Source organism: Struthio camelus, chromosome Z (assembly GCF_040807025.1).
Source record: "Struthio camelus isolate bStrCam1 chromosome Z, bStrCam1.hap1, whole genome shotgun sequence".
NCBI lineage: Eukaryota > Metazoa > Chordata > Aves > Struthioniformes > Struthionidae > Struthio > Struthio camelus.
In genome coordinates, this window is record NC_090982.1 from 63,670,035 (window position 1) to 63,690,059 (window position 20,025).

A 20,025-nucleotide genomic window follows, 5' to 3' on the forward strand; every position below is an offset into this window, starting at 1 on the left:
AGGTGTAGTCATGCCTGGACTGGACTGCCTCACTGATCAATATGACAGAGGGAAGAAGAACAATCCTTGGAGCATGCTGCGAGTACACCAGCTATATCAGTACTACCCTTGGGTACTGCTGACTGATCAATGTAAAGAAACACTTATTCAGTGGTTGCTCAACCTCTTGCTTTGATTGCACCAGTGGAGACCAGTAAAGATAAACAGTATCATGTGTTAGCTGTACTGTAAGTAGTTATCACCTCGTTTGCAAAAGATACTTTAAGGCATAGTTCATACTTCAGAAAAGTCACCTACCATGTCTGTAGTTCTAACCCCAGGTTATCCAGTAGGTATCAGGACTTTACCCACATGCAAGTTACTTTACTGTTACTGGAAGTGTAATTGCAGGACAAAAATCAGGTTTCAGGACACTGCCTAGCATTTTGCCAAACCGACCAACATAATGCACACCAGACAGTATGTGCAGAAGGCCCAACTCAGCTGCTTGTGTGACAAACAAAACTGGAATTTTCTTATCAATATCCATAGGTGATTAAAATTATCTACCTTAAGACCTATACTTAACAAAACAATTTAATTCAGGCAGTATTCAGGCAATAAATATTTGCTACTACAGTTAAGAAAAGTGTCTGATCAGAGACCAGCAACTTCCTTGTTAAGAGCTAGTTAGTTATTTCACTAAGTATTGCCTCTTTTTATGAACAGGAACTACTTTCCTTACATGGCACCTGAATGAACTGGTAGGGCTCAAAACACTCAAAACTATATAGGAGCCAAGAAAGAAAAACACTTCCCTCCCCTACTCCTTTGCATAAATATCTGAATAGATATTAAACACAAGATAAAGTCCTACTCTTGCTATATGCTTGAAATAAAAGTGGCCAGAAATAAGCAGGGTTTACTAGCTACTTGCAGAATGCTTTCCATAGCAAGGTCAGGTTTAAAGAAAGCTCTATTTCAAAAATATTTACTCATGTATGCAAAACATCTGGTAGTCTTACTTAATATGTCAGTCTTCAGTGCTCACATGTTTAAATCCCAAAGCAGCTAATTAAAACACCAATTACAAGTCCAGGTAACAAACTGGTATTTCCTCCTCTCTAATAGGTTTTATGTTTAGAAAGACTATATATACACTAAGCTATACAACTGCTTAAACTAGTAAACAGAACGTTTACTAGAACAGTGAGTAGTAGCACCATACTTAATTGCAAACAAATCTCAATGTTTACAAGCAAGTGAAGATGAACAGTTCTTTAGGAAGATAAGCAGCATACATGTAAGATAATTGTTTAGAACAAAGTTTCATATTTGCCAGCTAGATTTTGAAGCATCAGTTTTAATTATTATTTAATCTGCTCTGTGTGAAGTTTTATCATGTGATCACCAATCTGCCAAACCTCTGCTATATGCGTGCATTACTTTATAAACTCAAAGGTATCTAACATCAGAATTTAGTCTTTTTTTTCTTTTTTTTTTAAATTGTCTTTATTAAGATTTCAGGTGACATAAGCAGATCAGCATGATTATCAATTTTCAGCTAAGAAGATTAATAGCTATTATGCCACACGCATTCTGTTTAGGAATAATTCTTGTTCAATAAAAGCTTCTCATAGAATATTAGCTATGTTTTCAAATGCAAAAGATATTCGACTTAATGATTCTATCTACCAGTGTTAATCATAAACTCTGTGCTCTAATCAAATTCTTAATAGGAGCAAAGAGACAACTACTTTGCAGCAAAACTTATATGAAGTATCATTCAACGATCTGTTTTTTCAGAAAAGTTTACTTACCTACAGCCTGAAATCATCATTCTATCCCTCCCAGTATTTCTTCCTCTACAGTGAGGAAGCTGGCATGATGTTCTGTATAAGGTGGAGACAGCAGACTATTTTAATAACTAGGTAAACACCATCCATTTTCTTCATGAGGAATTTGAAAAGAGTCTCATATACAAGTCAGGGGATAACTGAGTCAGAAACGTTTAGGGATTAGACAGACTCATTAGGACTTGTCTAGAGCCATACAGGATATCAAATCAAACCTATGTTTCAGATTCCTGCTACATAAATAGTTTCCTAAAGTTGCAGAATTGTTCAGATACCTTCTGTTTTATAAAATTCAAGTATCCTTTACAAGGTCTAGACTTGGGTCCTATCTGTAAGGGTTGAATCCATGCAAGTGATTTGAAGATTACAATATTCATCTTTTAGCACTCAAAAGTAGCAGTTTTCTTCAAATCTAGATTTGAACATCTGGATTTAAGGATGTTACTGAGGAGCAGAGGAGAACTGTTCAAACTTCTTTTCACGCTACACAAATGCAGTAGTTTGTCAGAACTACTGGGGAAATAGCAGATTTTTTCCTTTTCCTGGGAGCTTAGCTCTAAGCTCACATTAATTCCCAAATCCCCAAACGATAAAAGCAAGCAAGTCACAGCTGTTAGAGAACAGGTCCCTACAAAAGCCTTCAATACATTTCAATAATAGAACTGTTCTAGCTTTTACTCCAATCTGATGTTTAAAACTCTGTAACTAATGGACAAAAAGGGAAGATTTTTTTAAATCTCACATTGTAACATAGGGCCATCAAATACATAATTATCAGTAAAAGTAATTCAAGATCTCGAGTGGCCTATTAAGACCCGTTATAAGTGACGCGGAGACCATTTGCATCCAGACTTGAAGTAGCATGGGCATCTAAGAATTTTATGCTCAAGATTCACAAAAATTCCAATCAAAATGGATCACTACGTAGCCATGTGTGCTTCAGCACCCATATCTTTTTCCAGAAAACGTCCCAAAGGCCTTGGGAGTTTTATTATTAGACAGGCACGATGCCATCAGTGCTTCAGGAGAATGAAGTCTGTCTTCAGGCTTCAGATTTGAACCAGCAGGACACTACCAATTTCCAAGCACGGTCAATCCTTTCCTGGTAGGAAGTTAATTCCTACGTAAGTCTCCAAACAGAGAGCTCTAGATGTCCAGGTAGCAGGCTTGATAAAGGAGAAACAAGAAATTCCTGTATGTTCCATACAAGAACAAATATTGACATAGAAGGGACATATACCAGGTTGTTCACAAAGCACATGGAAAAGAGAGTACCCAGAAGTTGAAATTACATTAAGCCAATAGAAATTTTTCCTCACTAACTGCTGATTAACTCTGAATTTTAGTCACATAGACCTCAGTCAAAAACCATAGCTAGTGCAAAAGCAGAATGTGATGATCTCCTAGTTTCAAAGTGAATTAGCCAAGTAGGCTTGGGCCCAAATTACTGTATATAAGAACTTGACAACAGAGATATACAGCATCCCTTATTTCCATGCTTATTTTCATCGGCACGGAAAACATCATGCATTCTAATAAGTCCCCACATAGCAACGTACTCCACAGTAGGTCACATGTTAGAGAAAAATATAACTAGTACTCTAGTTAGTACAGTTTACAGCTTAAGGACTTAAGTCTTAGATTTTGTTGAAGCAAACTAGGTCAGAATCAGTTTCACTTGTATTAATGTAGTAAAACAGGAGCCTCTTCACTGGTTTCTTGAATATGGCACCGTCCACTCTTTTAGGTTTTTGTACACACAAGCCAAGGCTAGCAGATTAGTGGAAAAGAACAGGCCCAAGAAGTAGGAATTATGAGAACACGCCAAAGACGATTTATTTCACCAACACTTCACTGCTAAGTGTTGATTATTTAAAGGTCATTCTTCAGTCTTCAAAACGAACAGATATCATTATATACTGTTACAAGAATAGTTTCAAGATTAACTATGGATTCAAGACTATAGTACACTGTTTACAGAATACCAGCAGTGGCATAAGAGTCATTTAAAAGCATCAAGAAAAACAAATTCAAGAACTTCGACAATATTACCTATTATTGTTTTTACTATGAAAGATAGAAGTGGGAAAAAATTTCATTTCTCAACGAGCTGAGGGACTCAACCCAGTGGTGTCTCAGAAAAAAAAAAAAATACAGACTTCATCTCTAGAACTGAGGAACAAACGAAGACAGGCATAGGTGTGACTTCATTTTTTTTTCACCATCATTTTTTCCTCCTCTTTTGAACATTTCTTGCCTGGATAAACAGGCACTGCTGTAGAAAAGGTAGCCTAACCCACCTACAATGATCCTTCCCTTGTGCCAACCCAAGTATTTGTACAGCTGAGTAGTCAGCTAGGTTACAGCACTCGGAACAGTCAGAGGTTTGTGTGACAGTAAGACTAACAGGAAAAGCAGTCCCTGCCTTCTGCTGTCTCTGCTTATTTTTGTTGGGGGGGGGGGGTCACTTTAAAACTTGATGATCAAGATGTTGGCAGTGGAATACAGCCACAGAGGTGGACCAAACAGTGCCTGTGAAATGTCTGCAAATATACAGAGGAAGAAGAAAAACCTGAAAGGAACTATGCATGACAGGTTCCTCCCTCTTTAGTCAGGTAAAAACCATTAGCCAAAAATAGCTGACTTAGCAATCAGTATGACTAACTTGGCATCTGTAGTCTAAAAAAAAAAAAAAAACAAAACAAAATAAAATAAACCACCAGAAGATACTGGAAGTGTCATTATATGCTTGCATCTGGTAATCCAGCATGATCTATTCCACGCTTAAACAGTGCCTGCCTAGACTAAATTTTCTAATGATGACTGGCATTCACCACTATTTGCCACCAGAAAAATATGTCCACATGCAGCGTCTTGTCAGAAGCATATTTGTGATGCAGTTCCAGAAAAATCAATACAGTATTCAAACACAGTTCCATTACTTTACAGAATGAAGCAGACAACATTAATACTACTACTAGCAGTCTGTGTAGATGCAACAGAGCCCAACATGGCACGTGCAAGGCCTAGATGGAATAAAACCACAGGTTCCTCTACTATCCTCTCCCCTCTAATCTGTCTATCCTGAGCACAACGCTAATTTCAGTGGATCCTAGAGTGCTCAACTGTAGACAAAAAACTAAAATACTGACAGCAGAACAGGGGAAGAAATCTACTATCAGAATAAGGTCAAAAAACCCAACCAACCAAACGACAACAAAACCCACCACATCTAAAACCTGATTTTTAATAGTGCAATGTTTCCACACACATTGTACCTTACCTTTAAGATTGAACACATTTGAGAAAGCCTTGCAGGGAGAACAGCATGCAACCCTGAACTAAAAAGCACGCTCTTGCAGAACTTTTTCTGCAGAAGGCTTTCACATAAGTAGCACCCTTAAATACACATTTTACTGAGTTCTTTTTTTTTTTTTTTTTAAATGTAATACAGAATAATTTGTCCCTTTATCCATTGTCACATTGTTACTATGACTATAGCCACACACGTGTGGAAGCCTGAGATTTCAGAGCTTCTAAACGCACAACACCCATTTTCGCTTGAGAGTCTGCAGGGCTGCCTCAGAAACAAAGTACATTGTAATTCCATATATAAAGGATGCCCAAACCATTCCCGCCATGAATAAGAGTTCCAGGTCTGGTCTCAGTCTCTTTGAGTGTCTCTACATGACACTCCCTTACCAGATGCCTCAAAATATAATTTCTGAAATAGAAGAGCCATCATCCCTTGACACTTCCTGAAGGCCTAAACAGCATTAAAAATGAAAGATGACTGAGTGGGGAACTGCAGTTAGACATAACTGGAAAAGCTAAGGTTCTATTCTGTAAGAAGTTAGTCATTAATCTGGAATACACTGGGAAACAATGAGCTTAGCTAAACCACGTCCTAGGGACCTATACTAATGAGAAACTATTAGTAAACCAGTATTACATCACTAGATAATGCTCTTCTCATCATAGTACGCTGATGCATACACACAAATTCGAGCAGTTTTGATTTAAAGAGTAATCAGCTAAGAGCTTTAAATCAAATTACAGTCTTAAAAGACAACATCAATTAATATTTTCCAATGAACCTTCCATAAAAGTCCTATCTTGCCCCTAGGTTAGTTCCAACTTCTACTTATTTTTATTCATTGCCACATAGGAATGCCAGTTAAGTGGCATTGCCTTCCTCTGATGAGAGCTGATAGTTACATTGTTACAAATTATTACAGTCTTTATAGCTTTAAGACTACATATTTCCTCAAGCATTGGCACGACATCTGGTTATGAGTCCTGCAATATAATGGGCTTTGGGTAGGGCAAACATTATTTGCGAGAGAGACATGCACAAGACATTCATCTGATGTTTGTCTTGAGATAGACTAAAAATAATCTCAAGATGAATGGAAAGGATTCTAATGCTTATTTTCTGCAGAGCTAGGACTTCACCAAAAGAGGTAGTCTATACAATCTTTATAATACATGGCAACATGGAAAGAGATCAGTTGCAAGCCTAAGGCATTTTTAATACCATTATTCAGTCAGCATGGAGGCCAGCCATCATGTCCTTCAGGAGATTGGTTTATATGTTGCCAGGCCAGAAGAGCTGCTCCAGTTTTCTCATGCTTATTTTCATGGTCATAAAACTGCTGTGACAGAAGATAATTTAAGCATGGTACAGACCTCCACGTATTACTGCCTGATAGAGTTTTCTATTAAGCATTTCAAGCTGTTTCTCATAAAATCCATCCATCTAGGTATTTAAACCTTTACCTATTCAGCAGTTTTTCAGACAATCAAGTTTGGCAGGTGTTAGCTAAAGTAAGTAACGTTGATCTGTTTTTGTTACACTCTACCCACTGCCAACAGAAGATAGTGTAAAGTACTATGCTGCCATAGCTTTCTGCCCCCAATAAGTGCCTCATTTTACCCTCGAGCTAGCAAAATGACCATGAATTCCAGTAACACTAAACTACTGCCAAGAACTTGTACCTTCTGCTGCATTACCTGCAACATTTCTGTGTCAGAGAAGCACAAGCTGACATAAAGGACTCTTTGGGAGAGCTACAGCCGCATCATTAATCTGCATGGGAAATAAAAGGCCAGGCTGAAGAACTTGAGTGAGGTCAAATCTAGCTGTTTATCATGTTTCTGGCTCCCAGCTATATAGTATTAGACACCAACAGCTTTAAAAAAAAATTTAAGGACTAGACGTTGGTTTGGAAAGATCTGAAAAGAAGTAGTTAACAAGTAGTGAACCAAGAGGTGAACTCTTGAAAGTACTTCTGCATAGCAGTTTCCACAGCAAAATTCATCAATCCCATACGCGCAAACAAAATAGCTTTTTGCACTTCATTTTAAAGCTTCAAACTGGTTTTGTAAATGATGTTATTATACTCTAGAGTTTAGAATCAGCATGATTTCCCAGTTCTCCTAGTTCTCTAGTACCCTCTTTTTAAAAATGGCATCCTACATCATGAACATGTTTTAAATAAACACATTTGACTAACGTCCCGTGCTTCAACAACTGCTAAGAGTAGCAGAACCAACGGCTGTTAACAGCCATTTTCCCCTTAGCTGCCACTCCCCCATGTTTTTAGGTAACTACAAGCCTAATAAATACATCCTAAAATACCCATCTTCCACAATATTCTTTAGCCAACTTAAGGACCCTAGCATTCTAATTCTGCCAGCTCAAACTGACAGATATCATAACCATCTTTATTAAGATAACATACTAATTATAGTCCAACAGAAGTAAAGAGTAGCTAAAGTCTTTTTATAAAGACGCCTTGATTAACATGACATGACAGAAACAAGCACATCTTACAGAAGCTTTTACTTGGTAATGCCTTGATCATTCAGCAAGAGCAAAGGCTATTAAGGTAAACGTGGACATTTGTCCATGGCATAAAAGGCCACTAAGGAAAGTAGTTATGGAGAGACTACTCATTAATAAGCCAGGACTTAATCCAGGAGACTGAGTTTAACAGAACACCAGATTCTCAACCTTTCCAGCATTCATGGCTGTGCAGCTTCTGTACCGCATCTAGCATGAAGTGTATTTACCCCAGTCTGAGCAATGACTACATTGTAATCCACAAATACTAATCCCCAACTCCTTTGCCACTGACTGAACTAGAAATAGCTCCAAGGATCAGTAAAATAAGGTAATGGATTGCAGCTTTCAACAGGTATTTTTTCCTCTGATCTGTGTATATTAAGGGAATAATCTGGACTACTAACTAGACACATTGAGTATGTCTACTTAAGATTTATTCCTTCAAGATTTTTAATATAATAGAACTTCTGCTCAGAAAAGTCTAGTCGCTCAATACTGGCAAATTTTGTATTGCTCAGTGTTGGCAATACAAAAGATACACCTTATGAACTGGGATAGAAGATACGGAGGTCTTCTGATTTACATAAAAATCAACGTTTTCCTTGCTGAAGGACACTATATTCAGTGTTGTCAACTCAACAGAAAGGCCTGCACAAATAAACGGGTTTACCATATGACAGTGATTAATGACAAGAATTTCTCTTTATGCAACAGGGATAAGGAACTGGGAAAGGAGGAGAGAGCACAGGTAGAGGAGGAAAAGTGGACATCCTATGCTAGAAGTGTCTGGTCAAACCTCAAGGACTGTGCAGACTCATTGGACTTCCCTCTTATCTCACAGGAAAAGGTAAAAGACATACGGGATACAGCACAAACAAGAATGGCTCCTAAACTACTGGACCCTATATTACCATTGCGAAGTTTCAAGTTTCTCAAAATAAACATTTAATAGCAGCACAGCTTTAGAGACCTGTCACCTACAGCTTGGTGAACACACTGAACAAGCTAAACTACGCTGACAGAACATAATACATAAGATTAAATAAGCCACTGCTATTTCCATAAGCCCTTTCCTTTCCCTCATCACAAGTTTTTGTGTTCCAATTACTGGAGTAGGCAAACTCTTCACACAGCCAGGTACTACCAGCTCAATTTATAATCTTATAAAGGATAGTAGTACCTATTAAATAGCGAGTATAATACACCGACCCTTGTGTAGCCAAGTACATGGATTACCAAATATGTCACTGTGCAACTTGCTTCTAGAGCGTTCAATTCAAATAACTTAGTAGAATATCAGAAGACTTTCCCCCCTCAACCCAAACTGCAGCGTTAAGAGTCTAATATATCTTGCTTTCTAAAAACCCTGAAATCCACGGGCAACTGCATTTAGACACTAACATAAAATAGCTTTTGAAATAAGACCTCTGCTTTGCACATTAACAAATGACCCATTCTTAACTGAGAGATCCAGAACTGGTGTTGACTCTGGCGCAAATGTACTCACTCATACCAGACAGCTTTTTAGTAACACATACCTACAGTTTTGATTTTGTCCTTCTCCTTAAAAGATGAGCTGTAAAGAAATTCTATATTGCAACATCCCAACGTTGGGATACTTTGGTACTCTCTAAACAGTCTTCAAAATTTTTGCCAGCAAGTTTTGCCTTCCTAACCTCAATGGGATTTATCCCATTGCCTGAAGAGTATCTTACAACAACTTCATGCTAGCTCTCCAAAGATTTTTTTACAGACATTTAGTATTTAGGAATATTTCCACTCCCTCTGCACACAAATACTAATTTGTGCTGTTCATTAGGAAGCTACCACACTGGAACACCAGAAGTGTTGGAGCCTGTAAAATGGAATCTTTGCTTTTTATAAGTCAGGTTTTGTTTCCACAAGTGCTGAATTTAATTCTAGAGAAAGTAAAACACTTATTACTCTTCAACAATTCCTCAGTATTAGCAATAAGATGTACTTAATTAACATATCTACAAACACAATAGCAATTTGAAATAAACAGGATGTTTTCCGTTATTTGAGTCAAATAAGCTACATAATTCTGTGTCTGCTTAGCAGTTTTAAGAGTACATCCAATAAACGCTATGCTGTCATTTAGGATTTTGGCAGGCTTTTGAAATGCCGCATTATCACTTTCTTGAATATTGTCTCCATGTAGACAGCTGCAAGCTAAGAACAGCTTGGGTTTATTCAATTTAGGGTTTTTTTTTTTTTTGTATGGAAGAAGAGACAACAATAGAATAAAAGCTAGCCTAAGAAGTCATTCCTTCCTACATCCTGTATGGTGTGCCCCAGTGACTAGGATGGAGCCACAGACCCAGCTCTTATTGCCCTGCAATTAAGCAAGTTAATACTTTGGAGAATCAAAGTCTCTTCAATAGCTTCTGAGGAGAAAAAAATATATGTATATTTTCACTCCTAGATTACTGTACCAAATTCACAAACTCCTGAATGACCAAAAACGCAGAAGACAAGTTATAATTTTTAAACTCTGAAGCATGTTTATGAATACATAGGAATAATATAATACAGTCTTAGAAACTGTTAATGCATTAAGAGTCTGCTTCCACCTTGTAGTTAGCCAAATCATGACTAGGTTTCTGTTGCTTTTGAATATGGATGAGTCTCCATTCCATTCAGGGGTTATCAGGCAAGGACGGTAGTAGGATTTGTTTCATCAACTCACTATAAAAATTACTAAGAATACAACCGTGGAAAGTTTTCACGAGTATCTAAGTCACTCTGATATCTACTAAATTAGATGCAATCAGTTTCCTTTTTAAAGATTTCTCCATTCCAATTTCTTTAAAAATTCAAGAGGAAGACTGAGGACCTACTAGAAAGCAGATTTCTGTAACAGAAGCCTTCTTCACTATACTGAGAAATTCATACATTTATTTTATATTCTCTGAAGACTCCACAAGAGTTAAAGCAAGTCTTCGCTGCTCCAGAGTTTCACCAGGTCGCACCGAGCTCAAAGCAGGTGTTTCCAGGACTGACCATTCCTAAAAGATCAGGGGAAAATTCGCCCAGGTGGGGATCCGGAAGCCACGGCCGCTCTTCCAGCGATCCGATGTGGCTACAGCGGGGGGCAGCCTCCGCAGATCACGGTGTACCCCTCACGGAGCGCACCGTTTCCTTTCATCAGGTTTATGCACAGCATCAATTTCAGCGCGATTCCTGCTCCCCGTGCACCCCGCCGCTAAAGCCACGGGCCTCTCGCACGCACCTAGCAGCACCTGCTCGAGCAGCAACAGCTCGCGCGGGCAGCCGCTGCCATCGCCCGGCCCCCGCCCGGCCCCCGGCGCGCCCCGCCGAGCCCGGCGGCCCCGCGAGATCCTTACCCCATGGCGGCCGGCGGCGCCGGGCACCGGCGGTGCCGCGCGAGCCGCGTCCCCGGGGCGCTCCTCGCCGCGCCGGCAGCTCCGCAGCCCCGTGGCGGCGGGCCGCTGCGCTGGACTCGCCGCGCCGCGCAGGCCCGGGGGGCCGCGCCGCCGGCTCGCAGCCGCCGGGCCGAGCGGGGCCGCCCGCGCCCTAGGCAGCGCCCCCCGCGGGCCGGGCTCCCATGGCCGCCGGCCCCGCTAGGCGCCCGCAGGCAGCGGCTCCGGCCCCCGGCGGGCAGCGGCGGCGGCTCTGGGCACAGGCGGGTCCCCTCCTGCGGGGAGACGGGGCGGCTCTCGCCTTCTCGGCGAGGGGCTGGCTGCGACGCTTCTCGCGGGGAGCTGAGCGGCCGCCGAGGGCTCCGTGCGCCTCAGAGGCGGGGCGGGATGGGGCTGGCAGTGCGCGCAGGGCTCCACGCCGCCGCTCCCCCTAGCACCCCCGCCGGCAGCGTGGCGGGCACCGATGCATTCTCCCGAGGAGGCAGAGTGAGCCGCTGCACCGGCGCTGGCATCAGGATCGCGGCGTGCGGCGGCTAGCGGCGGGCTGCGGCCGCGCGGGCACCGGGGACCGCGCTCCCCCGATCCGCCCGCCCGCCCCCAACTGCGGAGATGCGGAGCGCCGCTCCTCCTTCCCGCGGCGGCGGCTCCGCTCCTCGCCGTCACGCCTTCTCCTGCGGCGAGCGGGTGGGCATCGTCCTGGGGCGCGGCGGGTCAGTCACTGCCAGCGGGCGGCGGGAGGGGCCGCCGAGCCCCGCACTCCTCTGCGGCGGGGCCGCGGGCGCAGCCCCGCCGGTGGGACAGGAGGAGGGAAGAAGGCAGGGAGCGCCGCGTCAGGCGGTGCCCAGCTGCTCCGGCGTCCCCGAGCCGCTTCCACAGCCCGCTCGCATCCCCCGCCTCCGCCTCACACCTCCGCCACCGCCCGCCCGTCCCCTCGCGGTGGGCAGGGGCAGCCGCTGCCGCTCCCAGCCCGCGCCCCTGTCCCGCTTCTCCGGGGGAAGCGCCGCACTCGCCTGCGGCCCCGGCGCCCTACAGCCCCCCGCAGCCGCCGCTCGCGGCCGCCCCGCTCCTCCTCGCGGCAGCACCGACCCGCTCTGCCTCCATCCTCCGCCCGAGGAGCTTTAAATAGGACACGTCACCGCGTTCCCCTACGCACCGGCGTCACACACCGCTCCCGGCGCTGACGTCACCGGGGTGCGGGGGATGATGTCAGAGTGCTCCACGCCGCCGGAAGCGCTTCTATAATAGGGAATGGTAGCAGGGGGAGAGGGGAGGGAGGGCTCGGGGCCCGGCGCGGCCGCCTCCGTGCGCCTCCCCAGGGCGCCGGCGGCGCCCGGCCCGCCTGTGTCCACCCCCGCCCCCCGCGGCGCCGTCTCCGCGGCAACGCCGCGCGCTCCCGCCGCCGCCGCCTGCTGGGGGCGCGCCCCGAGCCTGGCTCGGCCGGCGCCGCGCGGGTGTCCCTGCAGTTCAGGGCTGAGGCCGCCCAGGAAAGCCAGGCAGAAGCTGCCCGTCGTAGGAAAGCCACGGACGCGGGGGCTGAGCGCTCCCGCTGCGGACGTGGGCGGCGGCAGCTTTTCAGCCCTCGCCTGCGGGCCTGGGAATGGCAGGGCGCCACGCACCGAGGATACCTGGTCCTGTTTCTGAGACACCTGCCTAGCACTGGGCTCCAACTGCTTTTCACACACTTCCAACCTAGCAGCCTTACTAGTGCAACAGGAAAGAAACATGGCAGCCATTCTAACTAAATTGCAAAAATGTAGGTTCCAACATGTCCATGCTAGTAGTATAGCAAAGAAACAGCCAACATCTTGAGCTTGCCAGGTCCTACTGTTTTTGGCCCAGTCTTTCAACAGTACCATGCAAATAAACAACACGTGTTGCTGCTTCTACTTCAACAGAGCAGCCCAAGCTCTAGCACACCCCACTATGTTGCTGGGCACCCACCTCATCTTAGGATCAACAAATATTTCCATTAACTCTCCAAGTTTTGCTGAATGTATGAACACTAGCTGTAACTACTCCTCGACAATGCCAATGGCCCTGGGATACCAAAGACAGAACATGCATCTCAGCTAACTGCTACTTCTAGGGGCACTTTTGAGCATTTTCCTGATTTTCCTGTTGAAGCAATGTTGTAGCCACCAAAGGCATGCTAAACTATAATGAATGTGAGGGGACATAGCAATAAGATGATAGATCACAATCTCCATGTAAAAGTGGAAGGCCAACTTTACAAAAGGGTTATTTATGGTACTCTAAAACACAACAAAACCCACATTGATCTGTTCATAGCTGTTGCTTTAACAGCAAGTTCATCCTTTCCTAAGAACTCCACTACAGGAGACCAAGCGTATTCCAGAAAGAAGCTGGAATGAAACACAGTGAAAGGATATAGCAATCTCATCTCCCCAGAGTAACAACAGGCATTTTCAAAAGTGGTTTTAGTTTCCACACGCACATGTTTTACAGTTCCTTGCCTTAACATTTTGACCTATACAATTAATCAGCTACGGGAAGACTGAAGATGAGGATGACAAATAGCGAGGAAAATCTTCTCAAAACAAAAAATAAGCACAAGAAACCTAGCATGAATCATTCCTATCAGCAGCAGTGAGGTGTTAGGCAGATTGCCTCACAAGGGAGAAAACAACAGCTTCCTCAGTTTCACATTTCTCACATGCTACCTCATAACTTAAAGTGTGGGTGCAGAGCTACAAAACTTTAGCTTGAGACTTGGTGGCATCAGTCTGAGGTGGGCAATGCTCAAAACATGCATAGTTATGGTTCAGCTGCATTGCTTTTCTGGACTGCCATTGTCATTTTTTGTTTGTGTTTCACATGTTAACTTTGAAACATCTGGAGCAATATGCATTCTCCACTACAATTAGGTAAGATCTACAGGCTTTTAGACATAAAATTGTTTGCATGCCCCCCTTTACTGTTTGGGGAAAGATGAAGATCCACACCAATTGTCTCTTCCACAGTGATAAGAGTGAAAGAGACCATGATCAACATAATCCAGTCTATGCATATGTAAACAACACAAGGCTTATAAATAGATTCCTTGATCTCGAGTAGTGAGGAGCCTAGATTCATTAGCTTCTAAAAGTCCCCCACATGACATTTCGCATGCAGCAATGACAGGTCAAGAGCAAAGAAGCTAAGGCTCTAAATCTACATGAGTAACTGTTGCATCAGATTTGTTCTTTCAGCCCAGGCTCTCATGGTAATAAAAATGCTTTAGTATTTCATGATGTCCAAAGTACTTTGCTTAGATATCCCAGAGATGGCTCCATCTGTCTCTGCCTTTCAACTTGTTCACGTATTTGGCTCGCATGAAGTATGGTGTTTTCCCACTGCACGGGTGCAAAAACAGAATTCCATGAGTTTGAACATGAAAAATACAAAAAAACCCTAAATACACACCAAGTCCAGGGGGAAAGAATTGCACGCTCACATGATAACCAGAGGTGTGAACGGATTCAGGGGCAAAGAAAAATGACTATCTCTTTCAAAACCCTGTGTGGGATACCAACAATGTCTTCACTGACTTGTGAAATGCCATATACATTTCATGCTACTCTGTAGGTAATAAAATATGACTACTGGGACAGATAAGATCCTGGGTGGGGGAACAAGAGCTATAGGGATACAGGAAGCATCCCTCCAGGCAAATCTTATGGTTAATCTTCTTTCTTCTTAGTTTATCATTTAAAAAATATTAATTTATCATTACAATTAAGTGTAGCAGCTCCAGGTAATTGCTTGTTCCCATTCTATATTTGTTGTTACTGTTCCTCCAGTTCTGACTGAGTTATCTCTAAGTCTTAAGCTTTGTCTCAATGGTATACTTTTACAATTTTGATCCATTTCCGGATTGATTTGGTTAATAGTATTTTGTCTTGTAGAAAAAGCCTTTGTTTAAGCTTGCCAAGTTTACTGAAATCATTTCTTTATCTTGCCATTCTCCAAATTAACATAAAAAACATGGTGACATCCGTGAGTTAGGGTTGAACTGTATATGCAGATAAAAAAAAAGCAAGCTAGGAAATTAAATGATAGACAACATATACTGTGTCATTAACAGGAGAAAAAATAGAGAATCACCTAATCTTGAAGACTGAAGTAATACAAATGTGGTCAAATTTAACAGTGACACTTGTAAGTTCAGCTGTTAAGTTGTTTCTTTCTGTTTTTTTAGAACTCTTTTCCTAGTTTGTCTGGAGCGCTCTGATGGAGGCCATCTCGAGCTGTAGAGCATACTGTCTCATAGAAACTACAAGCAGGTCAGCACCTGTCTGCCGGCAAAGTTGGTAAAAAATGCCACTATCAGACAAAAGAGACTGATGGCTTCAGACAAGGCAAAGCTTAAGAGCAACATATTCTTGTTGTCTATATTCATAGCCAATCATCGAGCTGCCAAATCCTGTTCTGACACCCATGCCCTAAATGGCCACCCCAGCTGGGGCAAAACCTGTAAACTTGGCAGCAGTACCAATACCTCTGAAAGGAGTGTTGGGTTGGACCTCCTGGTGGGATACCTGTAGATGGGAAAAAACAGATGGCTGGGCCCTCTGAATCTCAAGCCTGCTGAGTACCGACATGGCCATCAGCCTGGCCAGAGTCCTGGAACAGCAGTGGAACAGAGCTTGAAAAGCAAGGAGAATCACAAAGGCGTCTATTTTGATTAAACTTACACTGTACCTCTGTATTCTCCATGCAAAAACAGATCTGTATTATCACACAGTAGTTATGAGCTACCGTTATGATATTGCTAGGGAAAAGGCAAATGTGCTGGTTCAAGAGACAGGGAAAGCCCATTTCACTGGATGAAGTACTGAAAAGATTTGATCTGTAATTCACTGTGCAACTCTAGTCATCATATTCCAAAAAGGGAACTGTAGTTCCACCAAAAGCAGAGAGAAACTATAAGGGTGCTTAGGGAACCTGAGAGCTTTTATTTGCAAGCAGGGAATTAAAATTGGCTTGTTTGGTCTATCAGACTAAAATCTGAAACAACATACTATTATGCTTTCCAAATATTTTGGGTGGGAACAACACAAACAAAAGAGCTATCAAAGGGCAAAAGAACAAATGGGTGTAAACTTGCTATAAATAATTTTTCCCAGCAATCCAAAGGTTGCTGATCTTCAGGAAGCTGGGACAAAAGCAGCCTTCCAAAATAACTGTTGGGATCAAAAGAAACAATGACTGAAGAGTAATGACAGGACTCAGGCAGCAGCCCTCACTGCCCTCCTGTGGGAGAGGTGAAGGTAGCTGGAGGGATGGAGCCACCACTGCTTCCAAGGCTCTGGGCTGGGGGTGCTACTGCTGCTCCCTTCCATCAGCTGCCATTTGGTTTAATTCCAGATGAGTGTAAATTCCAAAATCCTTAAAGAAGCCAAGCATATTTATTCCCCTTGAAGATGAGGGAGCTAGCACCTAACTCTTTCCTCAGTTCTTTTTGTACATCATTGCTATTCCGTGTCTCTTCCTTCCTCCTACTCTTTTATGTCTTTTCCCTGCCCTCCTTTCTGCTGTCTAATCACAAATCTCTCTCCCCACACACATGCTTCTTTCAGTGAGTGGGATCACTTCTTCATCGTTTTCCCTTGCAGGATCGGTGTTTAATTTATAAATGAAGTAGAGGGAAGTGGGGAATAGAGTAAATGGCGATCTCTTCCCTAAGCCCAAGATTTCTGTCTGCATTTTCATCAGTCTAGAAAAATCTTCACTGTCGTATCAGGTAGTAGAATGGTTGGAGGGCCTGAAGGGATTCTGGAGGAATTATATTCACCACTCTTTCTCCCAGAATAGACAAAGAAACTTACGTGTTGCCTTATATTCAAGTAAATATGGTACTCTTAAACTAGGACTAGATTTGTTTTTGAAATCAACTGTATGACATAATTCCCTGAGATGCCTTACGGTCCAATATTTCTAACTCTGTCCTGTTGCCAGAGAATGCTAGTTTTCCGGCACCCACTTCCAACATCTCATTGTCTTACCACCAGAAATAGATCACACATCTCCTACACAGCTCTGTGGCAGCACGCCCCTACAGGAGTCTTTTAATGATACCGAACCCTGAGTAATGCTTTCATTTTTAGTCAGCTTTGTCAGTGGCTGCAGTTCCTTCCCATGTTTTTTCTGACCACTGAAGAGGCAGAATCAGTTTATGCCAGCAGACTGATTATGTCAGCTTGTCACTTCTGTCTAATTACTCCAAATCTATCTAGATTCATTACTCAGCTTTGGTTCCCCAAATCGTTGCAGATATTTTGCACAATTTCAGCTGAAGATGCTGGAAATATTGAAAAAACAGTGTATTTTTACTTATGAGTTTTGAAATGTAGCAATAACGGTACTGTGGATCTGAAACCTCTCCAAGAACATTCCTTTCTTGGTAAAATTGTGCTTGAAAGCAAAGAGCCATCTCTTCTAGCGTGTACTTTGTGGGTCACATCTAAGAAACTACATACAAAAAATCTTCTTCAGTCATATTTACATTACAGATCATATGGTCTGTGTTTTCAGAAAGACTGTCATAGCAATCATATGGCATTTTTCTTTTTGATCTGTCCTACAAAATCAGACCAAGTTTGATTTCCTGTAAAGCTCCTAATAAATGACAAATATCATCCATGATTTCTGTATCCATACTTCCTATCATTCCTATTTTTTGAAATAATAGGTCAATATTTTTAAGATTATTTCTCAGGGTCTGAAACCTTGTAGTATATGAAGTACTCATTTACTAGTGAACATGAGATTGTCTTAGAATAATTAGCTTCTGGTTTTAGCAGTTCCTTTTTCCTACTTATTTTTTGAAAATGTTTGTATAAGTTCTAACAATAGAATCTCTCTGTGACTATTCAAAGAAACTGCTTAATTTTCTGCCTGAGTTTTACTTCTTAGAGATGACTTTTCCTGAGATTTTGAAGGAGTCATAGATAAAATTATCCTGCATTTCTGTAAATTTTTCCATAAAGAACATTTGGAACTTCCAACTATTTCTGCAGAGTTTCCATGCACGTGAATTTCAGTGATTGCTGAGAATGAAGTGCTAGCACATTCATTCTTTTGTTCATGTGAGAAAACGTTGCCCAAGTTGTCTCTGAGAAATACTAACATCTTCATGCTGTGAAGCACGAAAATGAAATTTGACCACAAACACTCTCAATATCTTTTTTCACTTACTCTTCTTCTGTTCTTCTATCAGGTTGGTCCAATTTACACCAGACTGAGCTTTGAGAAATATGACTCTTCATACAAACTTGGGGAATGTACTAACAAATCTGCAGCTCAGGCTTAAGAGAGAAGACGACTTGGAGACCAGCTTGAGAAAGTGTTAGACCAGCTTTGACATTACAGGAAAACAGTCAGAAGTTCAAGTGAAAACTGTGACTAAGGGCCAGAGAGGGAAATGGCAGGTAAAGGAGTGGGAACCAAGGATGTAACAGAAATGAGATAAAGACTGAAGGCTAAAATCAAATGAGAAAGGCTTGAAGAAGGTAGCAGGCAGGGAAACTGATTGAATGAAGAACTAGGATGGGGAGAATCTAAGTTGGAGGGGTGGGGTAGTGAATACTTACTACTACTTACTAATACTTACTACTACCTACTTTAGAATGGTAGGGCAGTGAACAGAGAAGAAAAGTCTGCTGTTTAGAAACTGAAACTGGCAAGTCAAAGATAAGAATACAGACATGAGGGATCAAAAGAGGAGAGAGTGAATGAAAAGGGGCGTGTTAAAGGAGGCAGAACTATTCAAACTGGATGGGTGAGACTGGGTGGCCAGTGTGCTCAGCAGGGCAGGTGTTTTCTCCAGGCACAGGCATAGAACCCAGAATGACACTTGTCATTCCTCTGCTGTCAAAAAAGAGCAGTGAAACCCACAGGCTAAATTCACATTTCACCTCTGTCCAGTGCTGTCTGTGTGACAGTGGTAGGCTGTAAGTTCTGCCAGTTATTTTGAACGGTCAAATGACAAAGTGACCTATGCTGGGGCTCATGTGGGACCATATGATGCCACAGGGTGGGACTTGTCTTTTATGGTTCAAATTTTTGAAGCCATTTAGAGACGGTAGAAAGTGTTATTATAAGCACAGAAAGCTTGTATAGATAGGCTCTCAAGGTTTAGAAATGTCGGAATTGAGAATGCACAGGCAAACTTCATCATCGCCTTATGCATATACATTATGATAAAGTAGTTACTTGTCTATATACGTTTTGCACAGAATTCCTGCCTCATTCAACACATAAGATGGATCTGCTAGCAAGACAGATCTGCAGCGAAGGAAAATTTCCCTCAAAGAAGACTTGCTTATTGCATTACTTGGAAAGCATACATTTCCTGATGGAAACTTAGTCTCCACTTGCCTGGATCAAAAGGCTTGTACTGTAAGACTGTAGGAAGAGCCACAGAAACAGGTTTTAGGGGGGGAAAGAGGAAAAAATGAATAGTTCTAAAATGGAGAGAGAGCATGATTTTATAGTTTTAGCAGCTGAACGCTGTTCAGGGGAACCTAATTTCTCTTTGCTGCATTGCCTGTGTAATATTAGTTGAGGGACTTTTTTAACGTTGGCATGGATGCTCTCCATCTTCTGGGAGCCTTGAGATTTTGTGAATATTAACTCTAGCAGTTAAGATGGTTATTAACAGTATTTCTGTGTGAACAGATTAAAGGCTATATTATGCAAACATAATGCATGCACACAAAGTAGCTGAATTAAAGTTGCACAAGCAAAGTCATTTCTGCCATTTCCTACTGTCTCAATACTTGGCTTTATGTTTTAAATTCTCTTGGCATAGTTTTTTCTGTGTCTAAGATTTATGTAAGAGGAAGTGAGGCATTATTTGAGGTTTTCCTTCTTACAAATCAGTGCAATAGAGAAGTCAGACTGCGATATTACCTTTCTCCCCTATCTCTGTTCCAAT

At 42.4% G+C, this 20,025-nt stretch overlaps 1 protein-coding gene across 4 annotated transcripts in view; it reads right to left on the reverse strand.

The window, feature by feature from the left end:
* The window catches only part of LOC104152994 (homer scaffold protein 1), a 120,660-nt gene that overhangs the window by 80,290 nt on the left and 20,345 nt on the right, over window positions 1–20,025 (reverse strand). The window contains exon 1 of one of the 4 annotated variants that reach the window (XM_068927906.1): window positions 12,241–12,330. The exons of 1 other annotated variant lie outside the window; for it this stretch is intronic. Coding sequence is in view for 1 of the 3 variants with exons in the window: in XM_068927904.1 (XP_068784005.1) it covers window positions 11,052–11,056 (5 nt within the window). In the remaining 2 variants the exon portion in view is untranslated. Of the gene's footprint in view, window positions 1–10,544; window positions 10,693–11,051; window positions 11,121–12,240; window positions 12,331–20,025 lie in introns of those variants that run through there. 2 more of the 4 variants (XM_068927904.1, XM_068927907.1) reach the window with 2 other exon arrangements.